The 20,338-nt window shown below is 40.9% G+C and overlaps 1 protein-coding gene across 1 annotated transcript in view; it reads left to right on the top strand.

Moving 5' to 3' along the window:
- The window catches only part of Mdn1 (midasin AAA ATPase 1), a 147,377-nt gene that overhangs the window by 58,146 nt on the left and 68,893 nt on the right, over positions 1 to 20,338 (top strand). Inside the window, exons 30-43 of the mRNA XM_052714956.1 lie at positions 413 to 551; positions 824 to 951; positions 3,341 to 3,485; positions 5,754 to 5,883; positions 8,044 to 8,262; positions 8,882 to 9,079; positions 10,040 to 10,248; positions 10,942 to 11,064; positions 13,154 to 13,351; positions 14,498 to 14,605; positions 14,933 to 15,121; positions 19,256 to 19,345; positions 19,431 to 19,694; positions 19,841 to 20,102. Coding sequence (XP_052570916.1) covers positions 413 to 551; positions 824 to 951; positions 3,341 to 3,485; positions 5,754 to 5,883; positions 8,044 to 8,262; positions 8,882 to 9,079; positions 10,040 to 10,248; positions 10,942 to 11,064; positions 13,154 to 13,351; positions 14,498 to 14,605; positions 14,933 to 15,121; positions 19,256 to 19,345; positions 19,431 to 19,694; positions 19,841 to 20,102 — 2,402 coding nt within the window. The remainder of the gene's footprint in view (positions 1 to 412; positions 552 to 823; positions 952 to 3,340; positions 3,486 to 5,753; positions 5,884 to 8,043; positions 8,263 to 8,881; positions 9,080 to 10,039; positions 10,249 to 10,941; positions 11,065 to 13,153; positions 13,352 to 14,497; positions 14,606 to 14,932; positions 15,122 to 19,255; positions 19,346 to 19,430; positions 19,695 to 19,840; positions 20,103 to 20,338) is intronic.

The raw sequence follows: 20,338 nt of genomic DNA, 5'->3' as shown, positions 1-20,338 counted from the left end.
CTGTTATTTCTTTACCTTCATACTAAATCCTTGCTTATGGAAACAAGTGTTTTCTCCTGTTGTGTCTTTGGGAACTATTTTTATCCATTTATTCTTTTAAATGTGTTCAGTGGGTGTGGAGAGCAGTTACTAGTGTTCCTTGGAGTCTTTAAGGATTGTGTTTCTTCCTTTTCCGTGATTATGTTGGTAGAACTAAAAGAATGAAGTGTGTGTAGCTGATGGCTTTCTGTAGAAAGGATTCGGGAGGGCACTGGTGTTCTACAGAGGGACAGCATGAGCCTGGGTTGCAGGGATCCTCAGTTGAATTAGGCTTGTAATGAGATCTCATCGGCTCACCTCTTGCTGATACAATGTCTGTGTCTATGTAGTTGGAACAGATGCTGCTTATTAATCTGGTGTATATTTCTAATAGGTGTGGGAAAACTACCATCTGCCAAATGTTTGCATCCTTGGCAAATCGGAAACTATACTCAGTCAACTGCCACTTAAACATGGAGACATCAGACTTCCTGGGGGGCTTAAGGCCAGTGAGACAGAAGCCAAATGACAAGGTTTGTCTAGTAGTGGATATGTTTATTTAAGGAAATTAAAGTGTTGATATGTTTATTTAAAGAACTGTGGTTTGCGAAGTTCATGTAATTGGATTTGTAGTGGAAGCTCTAGTTCAGATTTATGTGTGCGTGCATACTTCACTGGCCTGTAGGGTGTCTTCACAAATTTTTGTCCCTTTCTTAGACTCTTTCTTCTTGAAGAATGTGTGCTTTACCTCAGACATGTAGCTGTGTGTGTATTGAACTCCTCCTGCTTCTTTTCCAAACCATAGGAAGAATCGGACACAAGACTCTTTGAGTGGCATGATGGACCACTGGTTCTGGCCATGAAGGAGGACAGCTTTTTCCTCTTAGATGAGATCTCATTGGCTGATGACTCTGTCTTGGAAAGACTGAACAGGTGACATAAGTGAGGGGCTTGTCTTTACTGATGAATTTGTTGACCTGGTTTTGCTGTCCTGTATTTATTAATTCTCCACTCTTGATGCATAGGCAATGATGGATGTGCAGGAGTTGCTGTTCTTTTGGCTTCAGGGATCAGATGGTTGTTTAATTTGTTGTTTTATTTTTTCCCTCAATAATCAGAAACAATCAGTGTGGAATGATAGAGCTAAAACCAAATGAGCTTGAGTTAAAATGATTTTTTTTTTTTTTTTTTCCAAGACAGGGTTTCTCTGTGTAGCTTTGCGCCTTTCTTGGAACTCGCTTTGGAGACCAGGCTGGCCTCGAACTCACAGAGATCCGCCTGCCTCTGCCTCCCGAGTGCTGGGATTAAAGGCGTGCGCCACCACACCCAGCTAAAATGATTTTTTTAAGCAGAGTATATGCTTACACTTCATTACTTAATATTTTAAATGAAGCTAGTATTAGAATCCTAACTTTGATAACCATAAGGCATTTCCACAACCTTAGACCAATATTAGTCCTAATATAGTGATACCCATTTTTCTCTCTTATTGAGGTATTGTATATCATAAAATGTACTTTGTTTAAATTGCAACTGCAGTTCAGTGTTTAGTGACCTTAACTGAGATTTTCAGTCACCACAGTCCAGTTAACATTAATACCATGTAGTTGGATCTCTCCTGAAGAATTAATTCTGGATTTTACCCCCATTCCAGGCAACCAATTAACTTTTTCTCTGCAGCTTTGTCTTTATTCTCATATATTCTGTGTTAATACTTGTTTCGTATGTTATGTTCATGCATGTGAACATGAGTATGGACGAAGCAGTCAGCATTTGGGTGTCTTCCTCTGTTGTTGTCCACTTTTAGACAGTCTTTCACTGGTGCTGGAGCTCATCAGTTTGACTATACTCTTGCCAGCAAGTCCATGAATCCAAACTTGGGTCCTCATGTTTGTGCAGCAAGCCCAATATCAGCTGAGCTCTCTCCCCAGCCTGTTGAAGTGAAAACGGAAAGTCTGGAAGTCACGTTACAGCCCAGACTGGCATCAATCTGGCACCAATATGTTGTTAGTTGTTGTTGCTATTTGGGGGGGCCCACCACCCAGCTCCTAAATAAATCACACATGGAGGCTTATTCTTAATTATATTCTTTATTATAAACGTCCAGTCTTTGCTTGGCTTGTTTCTAGGCAGCTTTTCTTAACTTTAAATTATCCTGCCTATCTTTTGCCTCTGGGCTTTTCCTTTTCTATTCCTTTTTTTGTTTCTCTGTTGCTGGTTGTGTGGCTGGGTGGCTGGCCCCTGATATTCTCCTCTCTTTTTCTGGCTCCACCTTTTCTCTTTCTCCTCCCAGATTTCTCCTTCTGTATATTCTCTCTGCCTGCCAGCCCCACCTGCCCTTTCTCCTGCCTCACCATTGGCCGTTCAGCTCTTTATTAGACCATCAGGTGTTTTAGACAGGCAAAGTAACACAGCTTCACAGATTTAAACAAATGCAACATGAACAAAAGTAACACAGCTTAAAATAATATTCTACAACACCAATCCTCTTGCCTCAGTTCCTCAAGTGCTGGGATTCCCAGTACGAGCCACCATACCCATGCAACTCTGTATTAGTGTTTTAAAGTTCATCCATAGCACAGTGTATGTTATCTGTGGGTTTCTTTTTCTTTTTCCGAAACAAGGCTTCTCTGTGTAGCTTTGGAGCCTGTCCTGGAACTCACTCTGTAGCCCAGGCTGGCCTCGAACTCACAGAGATCCGCCTGCCTCTGCCTCCTGAGTGCTGGGATTAAAAGCATGCGCCACCTTTTTGTTACTAATAGCATTGAATGTACAGCATCTTGTTCACTACTTCCTTGTTTGTTGGTATTTGGGAAATAACAAAATGAATGGTGTAACAGTAAACCATTGCATTTAAGACACCCATTGTCGTGATAGTACATTAGTAGGGCAGTGTAGAAAAAGGAATTGGTTTGTTTTTATCAAAAGTATGTTCCTAGACTAGTGAAATGTCTCTGGGTAAAGGTCCCTGTGAACCCATTTGGTGAAAGGAGAGACCAGTGCCCAGAGGTTGTCTTCTGACCTCCACCTCTGTGCTATGGAACTCAAAGGCCTCCGTACATACACCCAAAATAAATAAGAAACTTAAAACAGAGAAATAGGTTACTCATCTTTATGATGGTGCATACCTGTAATCCCAACATTCGGGCAGAGGATGGCGAGTTGTTGACCAGAATAGGCTACATAATGGACTCCATTACACAGACACTACTGAACTGTTACCTCCACAGAGGACTTAGGTTTGTTTCTTAAAAGAATGTTGGCATCCACAGAATACAGTACAAAAGCCTTTTCTATTATTTTGTCCCAATTTTTCTTTTAGTGTCCTTGAAGTGGAAAAGTCTCTGGTATTGGCTGAGAAGGGCAGCCCAGAAGATAAGGACAATGAAGTAGAGCTCTTGACTGCGGGGAAACATTTCCGGATCTTAGGGACCATGAACCCTGGGGGCGACTTTGGGAAAAAAGAGGTAAAAAGCTTCCTGGAGCAGAATTTTGGTTTAGTTTTTTACTTCAGCTTATGGACACCCATAAATGTAGTATGTTGTACTACATCTGTATAGTGGTTAACAATTCAGTGATGGATTATAAACTCATAAAAATGTATGTATAATTATAATCATTATTATTGAAAAACCATATAGACATTTCTGTATTTGCCATTTCACTCTATGTGCTCAAGATGTCATGAATTTCTCCCTTCACTGACTTGTCCCTGTGAGTTGCTCTCACTCTGCCTGACACTTTAACTGTTCTGGGTTATACCTTGCTTTGAGAGACTCTCTTTCAGTGTCCATGTATATTTGTGTTTGAGACAGAGTCTCTGCATAACCAAGCTCTTGAACTCGCTGCCTCAGCCTTCTAGGAATGCGTGCACAGATAGAACTTGGCTTTCTTAATACCAGAGTGGTCTTAGGAGTGATTGCTAAGTGTCAAAGAGACGTCACAGCAGTGTTAGCCGTGGTGGTGCATACCTAGAATCTCAGCATTTTGGAGATAGAAGGTCTATAACAATCTTGAAGCCAACATGGACACGTGGTTTTATAGATAAAACATGTTTATACTCTTACAAGTTATGTAAATCACCAACATTGTAAGTACAGTTCCTTCTTTTCAGAAGGTTGTGCTTAGAATCAGGTAAGAACTAACAATCCTGTGGTTTTAAAAGCTCAGGGAGCTATTTGGTGAGAAGTGCAGAATTATGTAACTGGTCAAGTATAAGAAGAAAAATGAAGTGATCTTCAATGAAGCATTATGACTCTTTAATAATTTGTTAGGTGCCTAAAATGTGAACATGTTAATTTTTTAGTAGTATAAGAGAAAAAGAATGTTGCTGGTTTCAGGATTGTTTACATTCACTCCTACACATAATGAACACACAAACACTCGAAATGAAAACAAACAGTGTTGCATGGTTAATACACTTAGAACAGTCTTAATAAGTTCAGGGTGCCCTATTAAGAACCCTAAGACCCATTTGGTTGACACCGCCAGGGCTAGACCCGCATCATTCCTTTCCTGCAGGAAGTGTATTGTATCATATATGTTGAGCTCAGGTTCTTAAACTGTGGCTTGTCACCACATAAAGAATTGTGTCAGTGAATGTGGGGGGTCATGAAAAAATCTGACAACAGTAAAGGGTTTCTGAATATATAAAGACCAAAAACTAATTCAAAATCAATACATAATGATCCAAAGTATTCCTAGCAACTCTCACCATCTTGCACCACGCCACTTCGCTGAAGTCTTTGCTCTGACACATGACATACATGCTTCGTCCTGTGAGTGTCACTCGCTCCCACACATAATATGGATGGCAGTAAACACTGCCTGATACACCTCTGCTCAGATTTAAGACTAAGACCATAGTGTGATGTGAACTATCCTGTCATCCTTTTACTGTGTGTGTAAATATGGCAGTCTTACAGAAACAACTGGCTTAATTATAAAATAAGGAACTGTAATATTTTATAACAACACCCCCGCTCCCTGAAAACATCAACAGCAAAAAGATTGTTAATTTGCCTGCCACCTGCCAGGTTAGCTTACACTTTGCATAAGACAAAGTGGCTGGCTACCTTTTACCTAAGGTAGAGTGAGGTAAGCTCTTAATAGAGCATGTACTAAAGACATTGGTCATCTAGAAGGCCAGTGTGAGTGTGCGAACATGAATCTAGCTGAGCTGTTCCTTGGTACAGACACTGTTCTTGACCTCTGAGTAATAGACCAGAGAGATGATGGTTACTAAGAAGTTGATGATGAATAACTATGCACCTATAACACTGCAGACTTCTGTCACTAGCCGTTCTGAGTTTGGTAACAGAAGCTATCTGACTGCAAGAGCAAAACAGATTGTTGTATGAGAGGTGAGATGCATGCCTCTTTGTATTTTCTCTCACTTTGAGCCTCAGGACAGCACTCCTCTATGGGAAGATAGTTGTTTGTGTAACTGAATAGAAAGTAAAGGGACTGACTGGTACTGGAATCCTGCCATTGCTACCACTTGTTCCTTGAGGCCCTGAAGTTCTCCACAACATCAGTAAACAGGGGTGATAATGCCAGCGTGAGGGGTATCCTAGAGATGAATGTGGTAACATCTGTGAGGATCCACTAAACTTTATTCACTAGCAGAGGGAATAAGAGATGATCCACTGTTTGCTGGAGTCACTTCTTTTCAAAGGACTGGTTCTTTAGCTTCAAAAGCTTTTAATTCTCATTAGCCATTGTGTTTCTTATAGCTGTCTCCTGCCTTAAGAAACCGATTTACAGAAATATGGTGCCCTCAAAGCACAAGGCGTGAAGACTTAATTCAAATAATAAATCATAATCTTCGTCCAGGATTGTCTCTGGGCAGAATAGGTCATAAAGGTGAGTTTGCAGGTGGTGTTGGTGATGGGTTGGAGGGAAGTGACAAGTCTTGTATGAAAATTATTTGTAAGTTTAATCAGTGTGTTATAAAAATGAAAAAGGCAGGAATAGGAGCACGACAGATCTTGGGAAATACAGCATTTGACTCTTACCGTCTCTGAAAGTCTTTTCCCAATGTTTTTCTCTTTCTGTTTTCATAGGTTATTTGTATATGTATGTATGCATAGTTTGCATGTGTGTGGACACGTGGAGACAGACTGAAGTTAGGACTGTCTGCCGTTGTTCTGCCTTACTCGCTGAGGCAGGTCTTTTAGTCACCTCCATAATACACCAGTGGCTCTGGGGATCTCCTTTATCTCCTGAGACTGAAATTAGAGCAGGACACCATGTCTACCCAGCATTCACGTGGGCACTGGGGATCTGAGCATAGGCCCTTAGGTTTGGGTGGCAATCACTTTAAGCTCTGAGCCATATCCTTAACCCTTTTAATCATTACTACCTTGAAGAGTTTTTATTTGAATATTCATTTTTATGTGTCATAAATGAATCTTTCACTCTATTCTGCTTTCAAGTGTTTATCTTACTATAAACACCTAAAAACAAAGGAAATCAGAATAATATTTAAAAACTCATATACAAGTGTACTGGAGTTGGCAAGTCTTAAAACATCAAGTCTAAATAGATTTTTAAAGCTTACATTGGTTTAATGTATGTTTTTTTTTTCTTTCATTTTTCTTTATTAAGAAATTTTCTGCTCACTCCACATACTATCCACAGATCCCCCCTCCTCCGTCCTCCCACCCCCAGCTCACTTTCCTAAGCCACCCTGCATCTCCACATCCCCCAAATCGAGGTCTCCCATGGAGAGTCAGCAGAGCCCAGCACACTGAGCCTAGGCAGGTCCAAGCCCCTTCCCACTGCACCAAGGCTTCGTAAGGTGGTATTTCAGAGTCGTTTTGATTTGCATTTCCCTGATGATTAGGGATGTTGAGCAATTCCTTAAATGTCTTTCAGCCATTTGAGTTTCCTCTGTTGAGAATTCTGTTTAGTTCTATAGCCCATTTCTTAATTGGACTGTTGGGCATTTTGATGTCTAATTTCTTGAGTTCTTTATATATTCTGGATATCAGTCCTCTGTCAGATGTGGGGTTGGTGAAGACCTTTTCCCATTCTGTAGGCTGTCACTTTGCCTTGTTGACCGTGTCCTTTGCTCTACAAAAGCTTCTTAGTTTCAAGAGGTCCCATTGATTGATTGTTTCTCTCAGTGTCTGTGCTTAATGTATGTTTTTATTGTAGACACCAATTGGACTAAATTCGGAACCTAGATTTGGTTCTGAGACTCAACATACAGTACTTTGTAGATCCCTTTTTCTACTTAATAATACAGAAAAGACACTTGATTCTTTGGGATTTTTTGTTGTTGTTGTTGACATGCTTTTGAAACATGTCCTGAAAGATGGTTCTGGACAGTTGTGAGAATCGCCTCCATATTACCTGCTGTCGCCCCGCTGTTTGAGGAGAAATTGGCACTGCAGTCACTCAGCATAGGCATCCTTTTTTAAAGGCAGACATGGCATAATAATTTTCAGTTTTTCATCTGGTGGTTGATCAGCGATACAGTGTAAAATCTTTTTGTTTTATTTTGATAGAGGGTCTTGGCTAGGTTGCCTAGGCTAGCTTCACACTTTGGATCCTTCTGCCTCAGCCTTCCAAACACTAGAATAACAAGCATGTTCACCACACCTGGCTTGTTCCCTACCTCCAAATGTTTACTGTTCATTTCAGAAACTTTATATAGAGTTCTTTACATTTCATTGACGACGCTTTGAATCTTTATGTACTACTTAAGGATGGTCTTTATTTTCAATTATTTTATGATAAAAATTTTTATAAGAACAGCCATTCAATTTGAATCATGAGACAAATTTCTGTGAAGCCTCACTCCATTCGCCAAATGGATGAATGCCTAAATTAGAAAACCATACATAAATGAAAGAACTAAACTAATGCCACTGAAAAGTTGGCAGTACCCATTACGGTAGAAGAAATACCAACAGGTGCCCATTCACAAAATGTCTCATAGAAGCTAAGAAGCATAGACCTTGCCTCCCCTCTGTTCTGGGATGTCTCAGAAAACAGTTACTTTTGCTTCGTTCCAAGGGGCTGACATAGCTGAGGTGATGCTGGATTTCATTGACTGGCTGACTCACCAGGAGTTTGGACGCAAGTGTGTGGTCAGTATCAGGGATATTCTGTCTTGGGTTAACTTCATGAACTCAATGGCGGAGGAAGCTGCTGTGAAAAGGCTAGAGACCATCTCTCCTGTGACGTCTTTTGTCCACGCCGCATGCCTGGTGTACATAGACGGAATAGGTTCAGGTATGTTTTCTCTTGGGGACAGTGTGCTGTCAAGAAAGAGGAGAGTGGGAAAAGGGAACAAAGCCAGATCATATATTTTTAGAATCACTTCAATTGGATATTTCCAATACTCAGCCCCTTTTCCTCTTTATAGTCTTTGAAAAAGTTGGCACTTTTCAGAGTGGTTAGCCAGGGAGAAAGCTCAGTGCATAAAGGAATTTGTCACCAAGAGTAATGACCTGAGTTTGATCCCTCAAACCCACATTGTAGAAGGAAAGAACTGACTCCCACAAACTGTCCTCTGACCTCTCTATTCATGTGCTTTGGTACTTGTGTGTATCCCTCCACCCACCCCCCACAATAAGTAAATTGAGGAACCAAATGACGAACAGCGCTATATATTGTCTCCAGGTCAGTTTGTGATTGGGTGACATCAGTTCGTCCCTGAAAACGCTGCTTTATAAATTGAGGAGAATGTTGGATGTGCGTTCTTCCTTTTTCCTTAGGGCTGCTTTACATTGGAAGCTGTATTGAGCCTGTAGTTCTGCTGAGGTCCTTTTCCTCACAGAAGGTCTGAGCTGTCACTGATCACAGTGGGTTTGATGGTTCTACTCCCTCATGTCCTGATACTCTCTTATAGGGGTAACTTCCTCTGGGTTTGGTACGGCCCTCTTGGCTCGAGAAGAATGTCTGAAATTCCTCATAAAGAAACTTTCCAAGGTAGTCCGACTGACAGATTGTCAGAAAGATGAGTTGAAGATTTATGATAGACTGAAACCCAAAGAATTCACTGGTGTGGATGACCTTTGGGGAGTTCACCCATTCTTTATACCAAGAGGTAAGAGTGGTTTTAAATAAGTGGTTACTCTCCTCCTGTAGCTTATAAAACTACTTCTGTTAGGGCTTAGTTTTGTGTGAGTGACGCAGGATTGTTTTTCACATGGTGAAGTTCTAAACTAAAACTAGCAAGCCCGGAAGTGAACTACATAGCCCTGCTGTCTTATAATGCATCTTAACTGTAAATTGTATTCTCTTACAAAACCAGGTTTGTGAATCCTTAAGAGCTGGTAGTTTTCCTCAGTCTTCCCCTCTGGGCATCTGCCATCACCTGGCTGTTGTGCAGAGACGTAGAAAATGTCTGTTCATGGAGTTGGGTAGATGAAATAATGGTTAAATGAGAAATGAAGTGTAAGAGACAATAGATTTCACTTCTGATCCTGGCTCTTCTGCTCGTTAAATTTCCTTTGCCAAATATTTGTTCATTAATTTTGTGGTGCTAGGATTGAAGCCAGGGTCTCTGGCATGATTACATATCTCCTACAGCGGCACTCTTAATATCTATGACTGTTACTTCCATGTCAGCGTCATCTGTTGTCTAGTCCCTGCTTCTGTGAGTAATAATTATCGAGCAGATGAAATGTACAGAGGCACAGTGATAGTTAGGGAAATACCTCCTCAGAATGATGGATTATACCAAGGATGTGTAGTACTTGAAGTGTAGTTTGTGAAAGAGATGTCGGCTGCTAGACCTATCTTTGTGGTGTGTGTGTATAGTAAGTAAGTGGAAAGATGGTTTGTACTAGGCACAGTTGAGAAAAGTATGTGGTGGGCTTCAGAATTCCTGTAAGGCATTTTATAGATCCAGAACTGGGAGAATCCTGAAAGAGGGGATGAACATGTTCACTCCAGTAGTGTCACTGATGGTAACCTATCTGATGGATAGCTATCCTTGAGTTGAGAGGTGTATAGGATTTGGTTATACTCAGCTTGTGTCTCACTGTGCTTTTCTTTAATTAAGGACCTGTCCTGAATGGATATAATATTGCTGACTATGCACTCAGTGCAGGCACCACAGCTATGAATGCCCAAAGGCTCCTAAGAGCTGCTAAACTGAGCAAACCTATTCTTCTGGAGGGCTCACCTGGTGTTGGCAAGACAAGTTTGGTGGCTGCATTAGCAAAGGCTTCAGGAAATACCCTGGTTCGAATCAACTTGTCAGAGCAGACGGTAAGCTTCGGCAACCTAAAGTGCATATGGGATAAAGAGAAGTAGGGTTGTCTGTCTACTTGTAAGGATTTCTGATGAAAAATGACTCTTAGCACCAAAACTATGGCATGCGGGGATAAGTATCACAGAAGTATCCAAACTAAGTCTTTAGCATTCTTCATAGCCGGCACCAGCAGTATTCTTCTCTTATTTAGATGTTTTAATTCCAGTTTTCTTTTGACAAAGGACTACTCATTTCTGTATGTAACATACCATTTAATCTTTTTCCCCTTTCTCAAAAATCTTAGAAGTAAAGTAACTTTTTAAAAGTCTTATGAAAATGTGGGACAGAGATGAAAAATTGATCAGGATCTGGGAGCAAGGCCCTGTTATTGTTACTGCTTTTGCTAATGTTTGTGCTAAAGCTCACCAATTAATCTCCAAGAAGAACTAATGATCTGAGCATCTGTACAAGGAGATTGATACTTGGTGCATTTTGATCAGAAAATTCTTAGGGCATGCTTGGGCTCCTGGCAAGAGTGTCCACAATAGTTGGGACACTACATGAAAAAGAGAAAAGGTCAGGGTCAAGGAATATTGTATGAGGTCCACCCAAGGTCCATTAAGAGTTAATGGTTTTACGTTCCAGTAGATTTATTTTTCTTTCTTATGTGTTTGTTTTCTCTTTGGTAATGATGTGACCTTTTGTTACAGGACATAACTGATCTGTTTGGAGCAGATCTACCTGTGGAAGGTGGCAAAGGTGGAGAGTTTGCCTGGTGTGATGGCCCCTTGCTGGCAGCTTTGAAAGCAGGCCATTGGGTTGTGTTGGATGAGGTGAGCATCAGGACCAAGATGGGATCACAGATGGGTGAAAAGCAGTCAGAAGATGCAAAACCAGGTGTTTTAGTGGAGGAGTTCATGGAAAGGACAGACCACACTAGTGAAGAGACCCTTTAATTTCATTACTAGTCAGAAATGTCCCTTGGCAGAGTGCACGTGCAGAAGGGTAATTCATTTTGTCCTCCTCAGTTCACTGGCATTCCTTTACCAAGATGTACTTCATACTGAATTTTCACCAGAGAAAAACCACAACTTTCTTTATTCTCATGTCTCTGGCAAGCTTGCCATATTCACATTTATTTCAGAAGTGCTCTATAAATTGTGTCAACCACTTGAGGTTTTGATAATGCTCCAGGGTAGCTGGGAATATGTATATACACACACAATGATATACAAAAGTATAAAAATCAGTAAATGATCCAAGTTAGATATATATTTAGTGAATTACTCATCTGAATTGAAAGCCTATCATGAGACATGGTAAGTACTGAATCTTTTTGGGGTATTCAGTAAGTGGCTGGATGGGGATGGCAGTTTCACTGGATGCACATCTCTCCCCTGGTCCTAGATGACAAGGGGAGGGTTCTATGAGAATCAGTCAGATATTTGCTGTCTGCTGCTCAGGGCAGATACCAAGGAGAGACAGATACCCGTGGTTCTAGAGGGGAGCATGTAGGAATATTTATTAGTCAGCAAAAGAGAAAGCTTAGATTTAAGCTAAAGGCCACACTGGCTGTATTCAAACTTGCATTCAGGGATTGCAGGACATTCTAGAGTTGGATACCCACTTAGAGGAACTTTCTATCTGGGAATATTCAGAAGACTTCACTGTGCTTATAAGACATGATGAGGTTCTGGTAGAAATAACTCAAGATGATTGCGTTGTAGTGATTTGCATTCTTCCATTTAGTTTTTCAGTGTTACCTAAAGACCACTCATGTCTCCTATCTGTGAGCTCTGACTTAGAATCGGAAGGCCTATATTTAGTTAGTTCTTTTCATTCTTTATGTCCCCAATCATAAAACTATTGTTGAATGTTAACTCTAGTGTAGTTGGGTGTTTCTCGTCCCAACTCTTTGTTCCCAAATACCTAGCATCCGCTTCCCAAATAACCACACAGAAGCTTATATTAATTATAAGTGCTCGGCTGATAGCTCAAGCTTGTTACTAGCTAACTCTTACATTTAAATTGACCCATAATTCTTATCTGTTTAGCCACATGGCTTGGTACCTTTTCTCAGTATGACATTCTCATCTTGCTTATCTGCCCTTGCTGGTGACTTCTGACTCTGTCCTTCCTCTTCCCAGATTTTCCTAGTCTGGCTCTCGCTCAATCTCTTCCTATCCAGCTATCGGGCAATCAGCTTTTTATTAGCCAATGAGAGTAATACATAGTCATAGTGTACAAAAAGATTGTTCTGTAGCACTGTAGACCCACTTTGTGTTGTCATATCACAAATTTGAAACCCACTTGAAGATTTTGTTCAGTATTTGAGGGTGTTATTACAGAGACCAGTGTAAGTTCATTATAATTGACATAATTAAATGTGTTCGGAAGATTTTAAAAGTTGTTTTGTTATGTTTGTTTTTTTAAGTTTACTCTGTATATTTCCTTATCTTAACTTATATGTGGGTAGGATCAATGGTTTGCTGGTTAAGAGCACTTGCTTCTCTTTCAGAGAATGGCTGTTCAGTTTCCAGTACTCACATTAGTGGTTCATAACCATCTATAACTCCAGTTCCAAGGGATCCAAGAGCTTCTTCTGACTTCAGCAAGCACCAGGAACACATGTGCACATATATACATGCTAGTACAGCACTAATGTACATAAAATAAAATAGATAAATCTAAAAAAAAATTGAAATCATATACAGGCTTTATATTCATACATACTTATAAAATTATTTATATATAATAAAGCTTACACCTATCCCAAATCTCTTATAATATATGAGAAATACAGTTTGAGTTTCTCTGACTTCAATCAAGAAAACTTTACTACTCATAATTACTGCCTTGTCTTTTGTTCTAGTTATACACTGAAATAATGAAACAAATATTTGCACTTTCTCTTCCAAACAGCTTAATCTGGCCTCTCAGTCCGTACTAGAAGGACTCAATGCTTGCTTTGATCATCGAGGAGAAATCTATGTACCAGAGCTAGGCATGAGCTTTCAAGTTCAGCATGAAAAGACCAGGATTTTTGGTTGTCAGAATCCCTTTAGACAAGGAGGTGGGAGGAAGGGCTTGCCCAAGTCTTTCCTTAACAGATTCACTCAGGTAAGATTCCCTGCTGCCCTGGAAACCAGTTGATGCTCGCATGTCCACTATGTGTATGATAGAGGACTTGCTGAATGGTCCTCCTTCCCTGTCTTTATCCTGTGTGTACTGTGACCTGGAGACTTTGGTGTGTTATCATTTAGAAGACAGTGAGGTTACTGCCCTTATAAGGACTTCATAAATGTGCTCTGGCATAGAGACTGGTCATTAATGATTTCAAGTGATGATCTTTTATAGGTTTTGTAATGAAAGTAATGTATTTCAGGATTAAAATTGAGAATAGAAAAGTGCCATGAGCTGGGCATGGTGCCACATGCATTTAATCCAGCACTTAGAAAGCAGAGGCACATGGGTCTCTGTGAGTTCAAGGCCAGCCAGGGCTATACATTGAGACCCTGTCTCAAAAAATCCACAAATAAAATCCAGTATCCCTCCTATCATTAGCAAAATCTAAAATGTTATGTCTTTATTCATTTTTACAAAGGGATGTGTTTATAAACATGCTTATTTTAGTTGGTATTTTTCACAGTTTGATTAATTTAGAGTTTTGAAAGTACCTCTAGATGTTAGCTCTAATATCCTGTTCATTGATAATTAAGAACTTTTTGAGTATCATTTAATGATGTTTATTGTACTGGAGAGGTGGCTGAGCAGTTAAGAGCACTGGTTGCTTTTAGAGAGGACCCTGGTTGATTCCCAACATGGCTGCTCACAACCATCTGTAACTCCAGTCCCAGGGGATCTGACACTCTCTTCTGACCTCAACTGGCACCAGGCACAAATGTAACTTTTAAAAAAGAATGTTCATTATGAAAATTGTCAAATACAAAAAGGTTGGGAGAATTTTAAAGCAATCATGTTCATACTAACAGTCTGAATCTGAAAGTATTTAAGAATACTTGTAGGAAATTGTTGAAAACAAATGTAATCTAAAAGTGAATTGCACAGGTCTCTTTTCTCTAATTTACTAGATAAAGTTTAAAAGCCAAGCCTGTTATCTATATTTCGAAACTAGTTCTTCATTGTAAGAAATTTCTAAAACTCAATTATTGCTCTTTTATATTAAGTAGAACTAGCACATAGCATTGTAGGGTTGTCGTTTTCTAGAGAAAATCATTGATATTGTGTGATGTTTGGGTTTTATAGGTCTTTGTGGATCCCCTTACAGTAGTTGACATGGAGTTCATTGCCAGTACTTTGTTCCCAGCCATTGACAAAAATATTGTTAAGAAAATGGTAGCTTTCAATAACCATGTAAGTACCAACTTGTATTTTCCTTGCTCTTTTAAACCATCATTTCCTCAGAACAAGACTACCAAATTCCTGGTCTACCGAAAGAAAATTACAGTATTCTGCACGTTTGTAGTGGCATGTGTGCTACCCCTTGATGACTGGGTCCTTTCTGCATTGTGGGCATATCAGTGATGTGTGCACGGTCTTCTTGGCCTTTGGAAGTTTAGGTTAGGAGGAGTCATTTGAATCAAAACTATTAATTTCCATTTTCGATCCCATGTGTATATGTAACAATGTTAGTGCAGTGCTGATAGGACACCATTTTCAGTAAGAATGTCTTATTTCTAGATTGACCATGAAGTGACTGTTGAGAAGAAATGGGGGCAAAAAGGGGGACCCTGGGAATTCAACCTCCGAGACCTCTTCCGCTGGTGTCAGCTGATGCTGGTTGACCAATCTCCCGGCTGCTATGATCCCAGTCAGCATGTGTTTCTAGTTTATGGAGAAAGGATGAGAACCAGAGAGGACAAAGAAAAAGTGAGTCTCCTGCATCTTCATTTACCTTTCTTGCTAAAAACTGATTTCTTCTGAAGATAGAAGAGGCTCAGAAAAACACCAGAGCACTTGGAAATTCAGACCTTGCTAGAACATAGCCTAGCACGGTTCCGAATCTAGACATTTTGCTTCTGTGTCTATAATTCCCCATAGTCACGAAACTTAGACCAGAACTGTCAGGACTTGCCTGGTTTCTATTTTCAGCATGATTCAAATAGAAACAGCATGGTCTTCCATAAAGAGCTTGATCTTGCCGGGCGGTGGTGGCGCACGCCTTTAATCCCAGCACTTGGGAGGCAGAGCCAGGCGGATATCTGTGAGTTCGAGGCCAGCCTGGGCTACCAAGTGAGTCCCAGGAAAAGGCGCAAAGCTACACAGAGAGACCCTGTCTCGAAAAACCAAAAAAAAAAAAAAAAAAAAAGGAGCTTGATCTTACCTGCTTTCTAGGTACAAACAAGAGTATTGCTGTAACCCAACAGAACAGAAGGATTTGCTGGGAGTTTTATTGTTAGGTTCATAATTAACTGTCAAATTATAACGTATTTTATCTAGAAAGCGTAAGTAGATACAAAGAAAAGATAATTTTTTTTCCTTTTTTTTGTTTTGTTTTGTTTTTCGCCTAACAAGAGAAGTTAATTTGTATCTGAATGAGCTGTAAATACACCTTTGTAAAGAGAACGTGACAGTCATCTGTACCTCTGTCCTCTGACTGAGAGTTTCCTATGTTGCTCAGGCTGGTCACAAGTGTCTGGACTCATGTGATCTTCCTGCTTCAGTCTCCCCTGCAAAGACCACAGGCGTGCTTCACCATACCCTGTAGTTGTGCATTTGAGTGTGTGCTAGTCTTACAGTGACGTCTCCAAACAGGTGTGGCAGGAAGTGCTGTCAGTCTTGGAGTCTTAGAGGAAGCAGAGGCAGTTGATATGGTGGACCCAGTTTAGGTGCTCTATGCTTTGCCCGCTGTTAGTTTCTACTAAATCTCACTATTTCAAACGGAATTCATTGGAGAAGAGAGAGATGGCTCAGGGCTAAGAGTGCTGGCTGTATGAGCATGAAGACCAGAGTTCAGATTCCAGCACCCACCATAAGACAGCGAGGCACAAATCCCCGCCCTCCCCGCCCCCACACCTATAACCCCAGCCCTGAATGGTGGGGTGGAGATGGGGACTGCGGGCTGCAAGCTCAGCTACAAAACAGGAGCTCTAGGTTCATTTGGAGTGTGATAGGGAAGACAGTGACACCCTCCCGGCCTCTGCAGGTGGACACAACTCCCTCCTCACCATTTCCCATTTGTCCCAGTCTGTCTGTCTGTCTGTCTCTCTCACTCTCTCTCTCAGAGGAAGTGAATTGATGTACATACCAGTCCATGTGTTAGAAGCAGTAATTCTTTTGGACAAATGTGAATGTGTGACAAATCACGTGAATTTCATGCCCCTCTTACTGAATTGCCCATGTTCACTTATTCATAGTATTCAGAACTACTCAACTTATTTCCTACAAAATAGCTTTCAGTCATTGGATCAGGAAAAAATGTTCAGCTAATATATTTTGACTTTTTTTTTATTATTGCATAATTCACATAGCATTAGCTAGTCGTTTAATTTGTTGGTTTCACAATATAAGCATCTCTGAAAATATGAAGTGAGTGAAATGCAATTAAAAACTGCAATACTGTAAGTGGAAGATTCCACACCTGACCTTACATGGAAGGTCAGTCAAAACATAGACATACTAGCTGTGTGGTGGTGGCAGCACACGCCTTTAGTCTCAACACTCAGGAGGCAGAAGCAGGCCGACCTTAAGTTTGAAGCCTGGTCTACATAGTGAGTTCTAGGACTACATGGAGAAACCCTGGAAGAGGCAAGCATAGCTATTGATTCAAGCTAGCCTGGTCTACATCGAGAGTTCCAGGCCATTCAGGGCTACACGGTGAGACACTATCTCAAAAAAGAAACCGTGGAACCGGGTGGTGGCGCACACCTTTAATCCCAGCACTCGGGAGGCGGAGGCAGGTGAATCTCTGTGAGTTAAAGGTCATTCTGGTCTACAGAGTGAGTTCCAGGACAGCCAGGACTGTTTCACAGAGAAACCCTGTCTCAAACCTCCCTCCTCCCAAAGAAAGAAACCACGGGCATGCTAAAGACATCAAATTACCTTCATGCTAAATATTTAGGGTGTTGTTGAAACCTGAATGTTTAGACTTGTCTCATATTAGCCAGATGTCTTCTGTATATGCAAATAAAGAACTGGACATGTGGACTATTTCTGGTCACAAGCACTTCAGATGAACACTCAGCCTGGAGTACATTGATTGGCACGAAAATATTCACCAGTTTTCAAGTGGCTTGCTGTGGTCTGAGGAGAGTTTCCACACTCCTCCATTTCAGAGTTGCTCTAATTGACCAAATTAGGGGGTTTGAATAAAAGATGATGAAAAGTAAAAATAGTGAACATTGAGGTATGAAAGACCCAGATAAATTGAATCTGGTTTTTAAAAATCAAATAAAGCAGCTAGTGAGTTTATTCTGTTGACTCTATCAGAACATTAGGGAAGGAGGTAAGCTTTAGTGTGAGCCAGAGATGTGTGACAGCAAGATTTTGTTCCTGCCACTTAGGAGTCAGCTACACCGCTCCACAGTGATCATGAGCTCTCCTTATTTTCATTTTCTGACTTTCATATATGATTATAAGAATATTGGTGCTTGTCAACTTGGAACAATTTTGGGGGTGATTCTAATTTTTCTTCTTCCTTTATATGCTTGTTAGTATTTTAATTTCCTCTACCCATCTCTCACTGACTCCCTAGGCTTTCAAAAGAAATCCGTAGATGAGTAGTTGATAGAAAGTGTCTAAAAGCAGGGTTGCGGGGAGTCTGTATTCTTTTTTTTTTTTTTTTTTTTTTTTTTTTTTTTTTTTTTTTTTTTTTTGGTTTTTCGAGACAGGGTTTCTCTGTGTAGCTTTGCGCCTTTCCTGGAACTCGCTTTGGAGACCAGGCTGGCCTCGAACTCACAGAGATCCGCCTGGCTCTGCCTCCCGAGTGCTGGGATTAAAGGCGTGCGCCACCACCGCCCGGCTGTATTCTTGATTAGATGAATAGTTTATGAAGTGGAAATAATAAATTCTGCTTTGCAGTGCTCTGGCTAGTACATTTTTCCTCATAATCTTCAGGTTAGTGCTGATGGTTTTTTTGTTTACACTCCCCACCACCACCACCACCACCACACACACACACACACACACACACACACACACACACACACACACACACACACACACCACCACCCCCCAGGGTTTCTCTGTGAAACAGCCCTGACTGTCCTGGAACTCACTTTATAGTCCAGGCTAGCCTCAAACTCACAGAGATCCACCTGTTTCTGTCTCCAGCGAACTGAGATTAAAGGTGTGTTCCGCCACCACCCAGCTGTGCTGATGTTTTTATGAAGTGAAAGCAAGTGTTTTATCTCAAGATATGCTATACTGCCCATGGCTTCATTTTATTTTATACTATAAATTTCACTGAAATCTCAAGTAGTTTGAGATTATGTAACTATTTAATTTTAATTTTATGTGTGTGAATGCTTTGCCTGCATATATGTCTCCATCACATGTATGACTGCTACCCACAGAGGCTAGAAGAGGATGTTGGATTCCCTGGAACTGAAGGTACAGGCAATTGTGAGCTGCCATATGGATGCTGGGGATCAAACTGGGGTCTTCTTGAAGAGCAGCCAGTGTTCTTAACCACTGAGCCATCTCTCTGGCCCCATTACTCTGTTCTTGAGCTCAAGTTACTTTTGTTGTTAGTGCACTTTTTGGTTTTTAACTCTGGGTCTTGATGTATCTGAGGCGGAACTAGCACTGACTATGTAGCCCAGGATTGTCACGAACTTGTGTTTTTCCTGCCTTAGCCTCCCCATGCTGGGATTATGGGATGTGCTACAATCCCAGCCTTACCTTGTGGTGTTTGTAAGAGAACACTCAAAGGGAAAGGAAAGCTTTTGCTGCTGTTGTCCAGGTGCAGTGACTTGTCACTGTGCTTGTTTTCTGAGGATCCAGTTCAGCATCAGGTTAAGACTTTATAATGGTTTATATTCTCACTGCATTATCTTCCCTTAGGTCATCACGGTGTTTAAGGATGTGTTTGCTTCCAATTCCAAGCCATACATGGGGACTAGACTATTTCATATCACTCCCTATGACGTTCAGGTAAAGAAACTGAAATAACCCTTTGCCCTGTGACAGTTTTCCATGGCTTCTATCTCACTACATATCACTGCCATGTTTTCTTCAGATCGGCTACTCAGTCCTTTCTCGCAGCAGCTATGTTCCTCATCCATGCCGCCGGCCCCTGTCACTCCTACACCAGTCATTCCAGGCTCTGGAACCCATCATGAAGTGTGTGCAGATGAGCTGGATGGTCATCCTTGTGGGGCCAGCCTCTGTGGGCAAGACCAGCCTGGTCCAGCTTCTGGCACACCTTACTGGCCACACCTTAAAGATCATGGCTATGAATAGTGCAATGGATACTACTGAGCTTCTAGGCGGATTTGAGCAGGTACCTGGTATACTTTTCCATTGCCAGGCATAACATAATAAACTTGTGGCCTGTTGTGGGGATTTTTGTATTAGTGGTGACTATATATATGTAACAGCATCCTTTCTCTTTGGCCAATGGCTTCTCCTGTGATCTGGAAATTGCAGGTTGATATTATCCGACCTTGGAGGCTACTGCTTGAGAAGGTAGAGCACACTGTCAGGGTACTGCTAAGGGACAGTCTTCTTAACAGTGCTGATGACACAGAAGTAGTGTTGCGAGCCTGGAGCCATTTCCTTCTGACATACAAACCCAAATGTCTTGGTGAGGATGGTAAAGGTGTCACCATAGAGATTGTCAACAAACTGGAAGCAGTGTTGCTGCTTATGCAGCGACTCAATAATAAAATCAACTCATATTCCAAAGCAGGTATGTGCTTGTGATTATCATACGCTTAGCATTTCCCATCTTGTGTCTATTTATAGGAATGTATTTGTGAATGTCGAATGTCATGTCATATATTTAATACATGTAATGATTACTGCTGAAGACTTGATTGTTAACTTTGGAAGAAAAATGCTGAAAGAAAGGATTTCAGATTGATGATATTGAAAAGGGAAATACAAAAACTGATTACCAGGCTCTGTTCTTCATTTTATGCTTAT

Source organism: Peromyscus californicus, unplaced genomic scaffold (genome assembly GCF_007827085.1).
Source record: "Peromyscus californicus insignis strain IS unplaced genomic scaffold, ASM782708v3 Scaffold_5__1_contigs__length_169319896, whole genome shotgun sequence".
Lineage (NCBI taxonomy): Eukaryota > Metazoa > Chordata > Mammalia > Rodentia > Cricetidae > Peromyscus > Peromyscus californicus.
The sequence above is the reverse complement of the archived record's forward strand: the minus strand, read 5'-3'. Positions and strand labels throughout refer to the sequence as shown.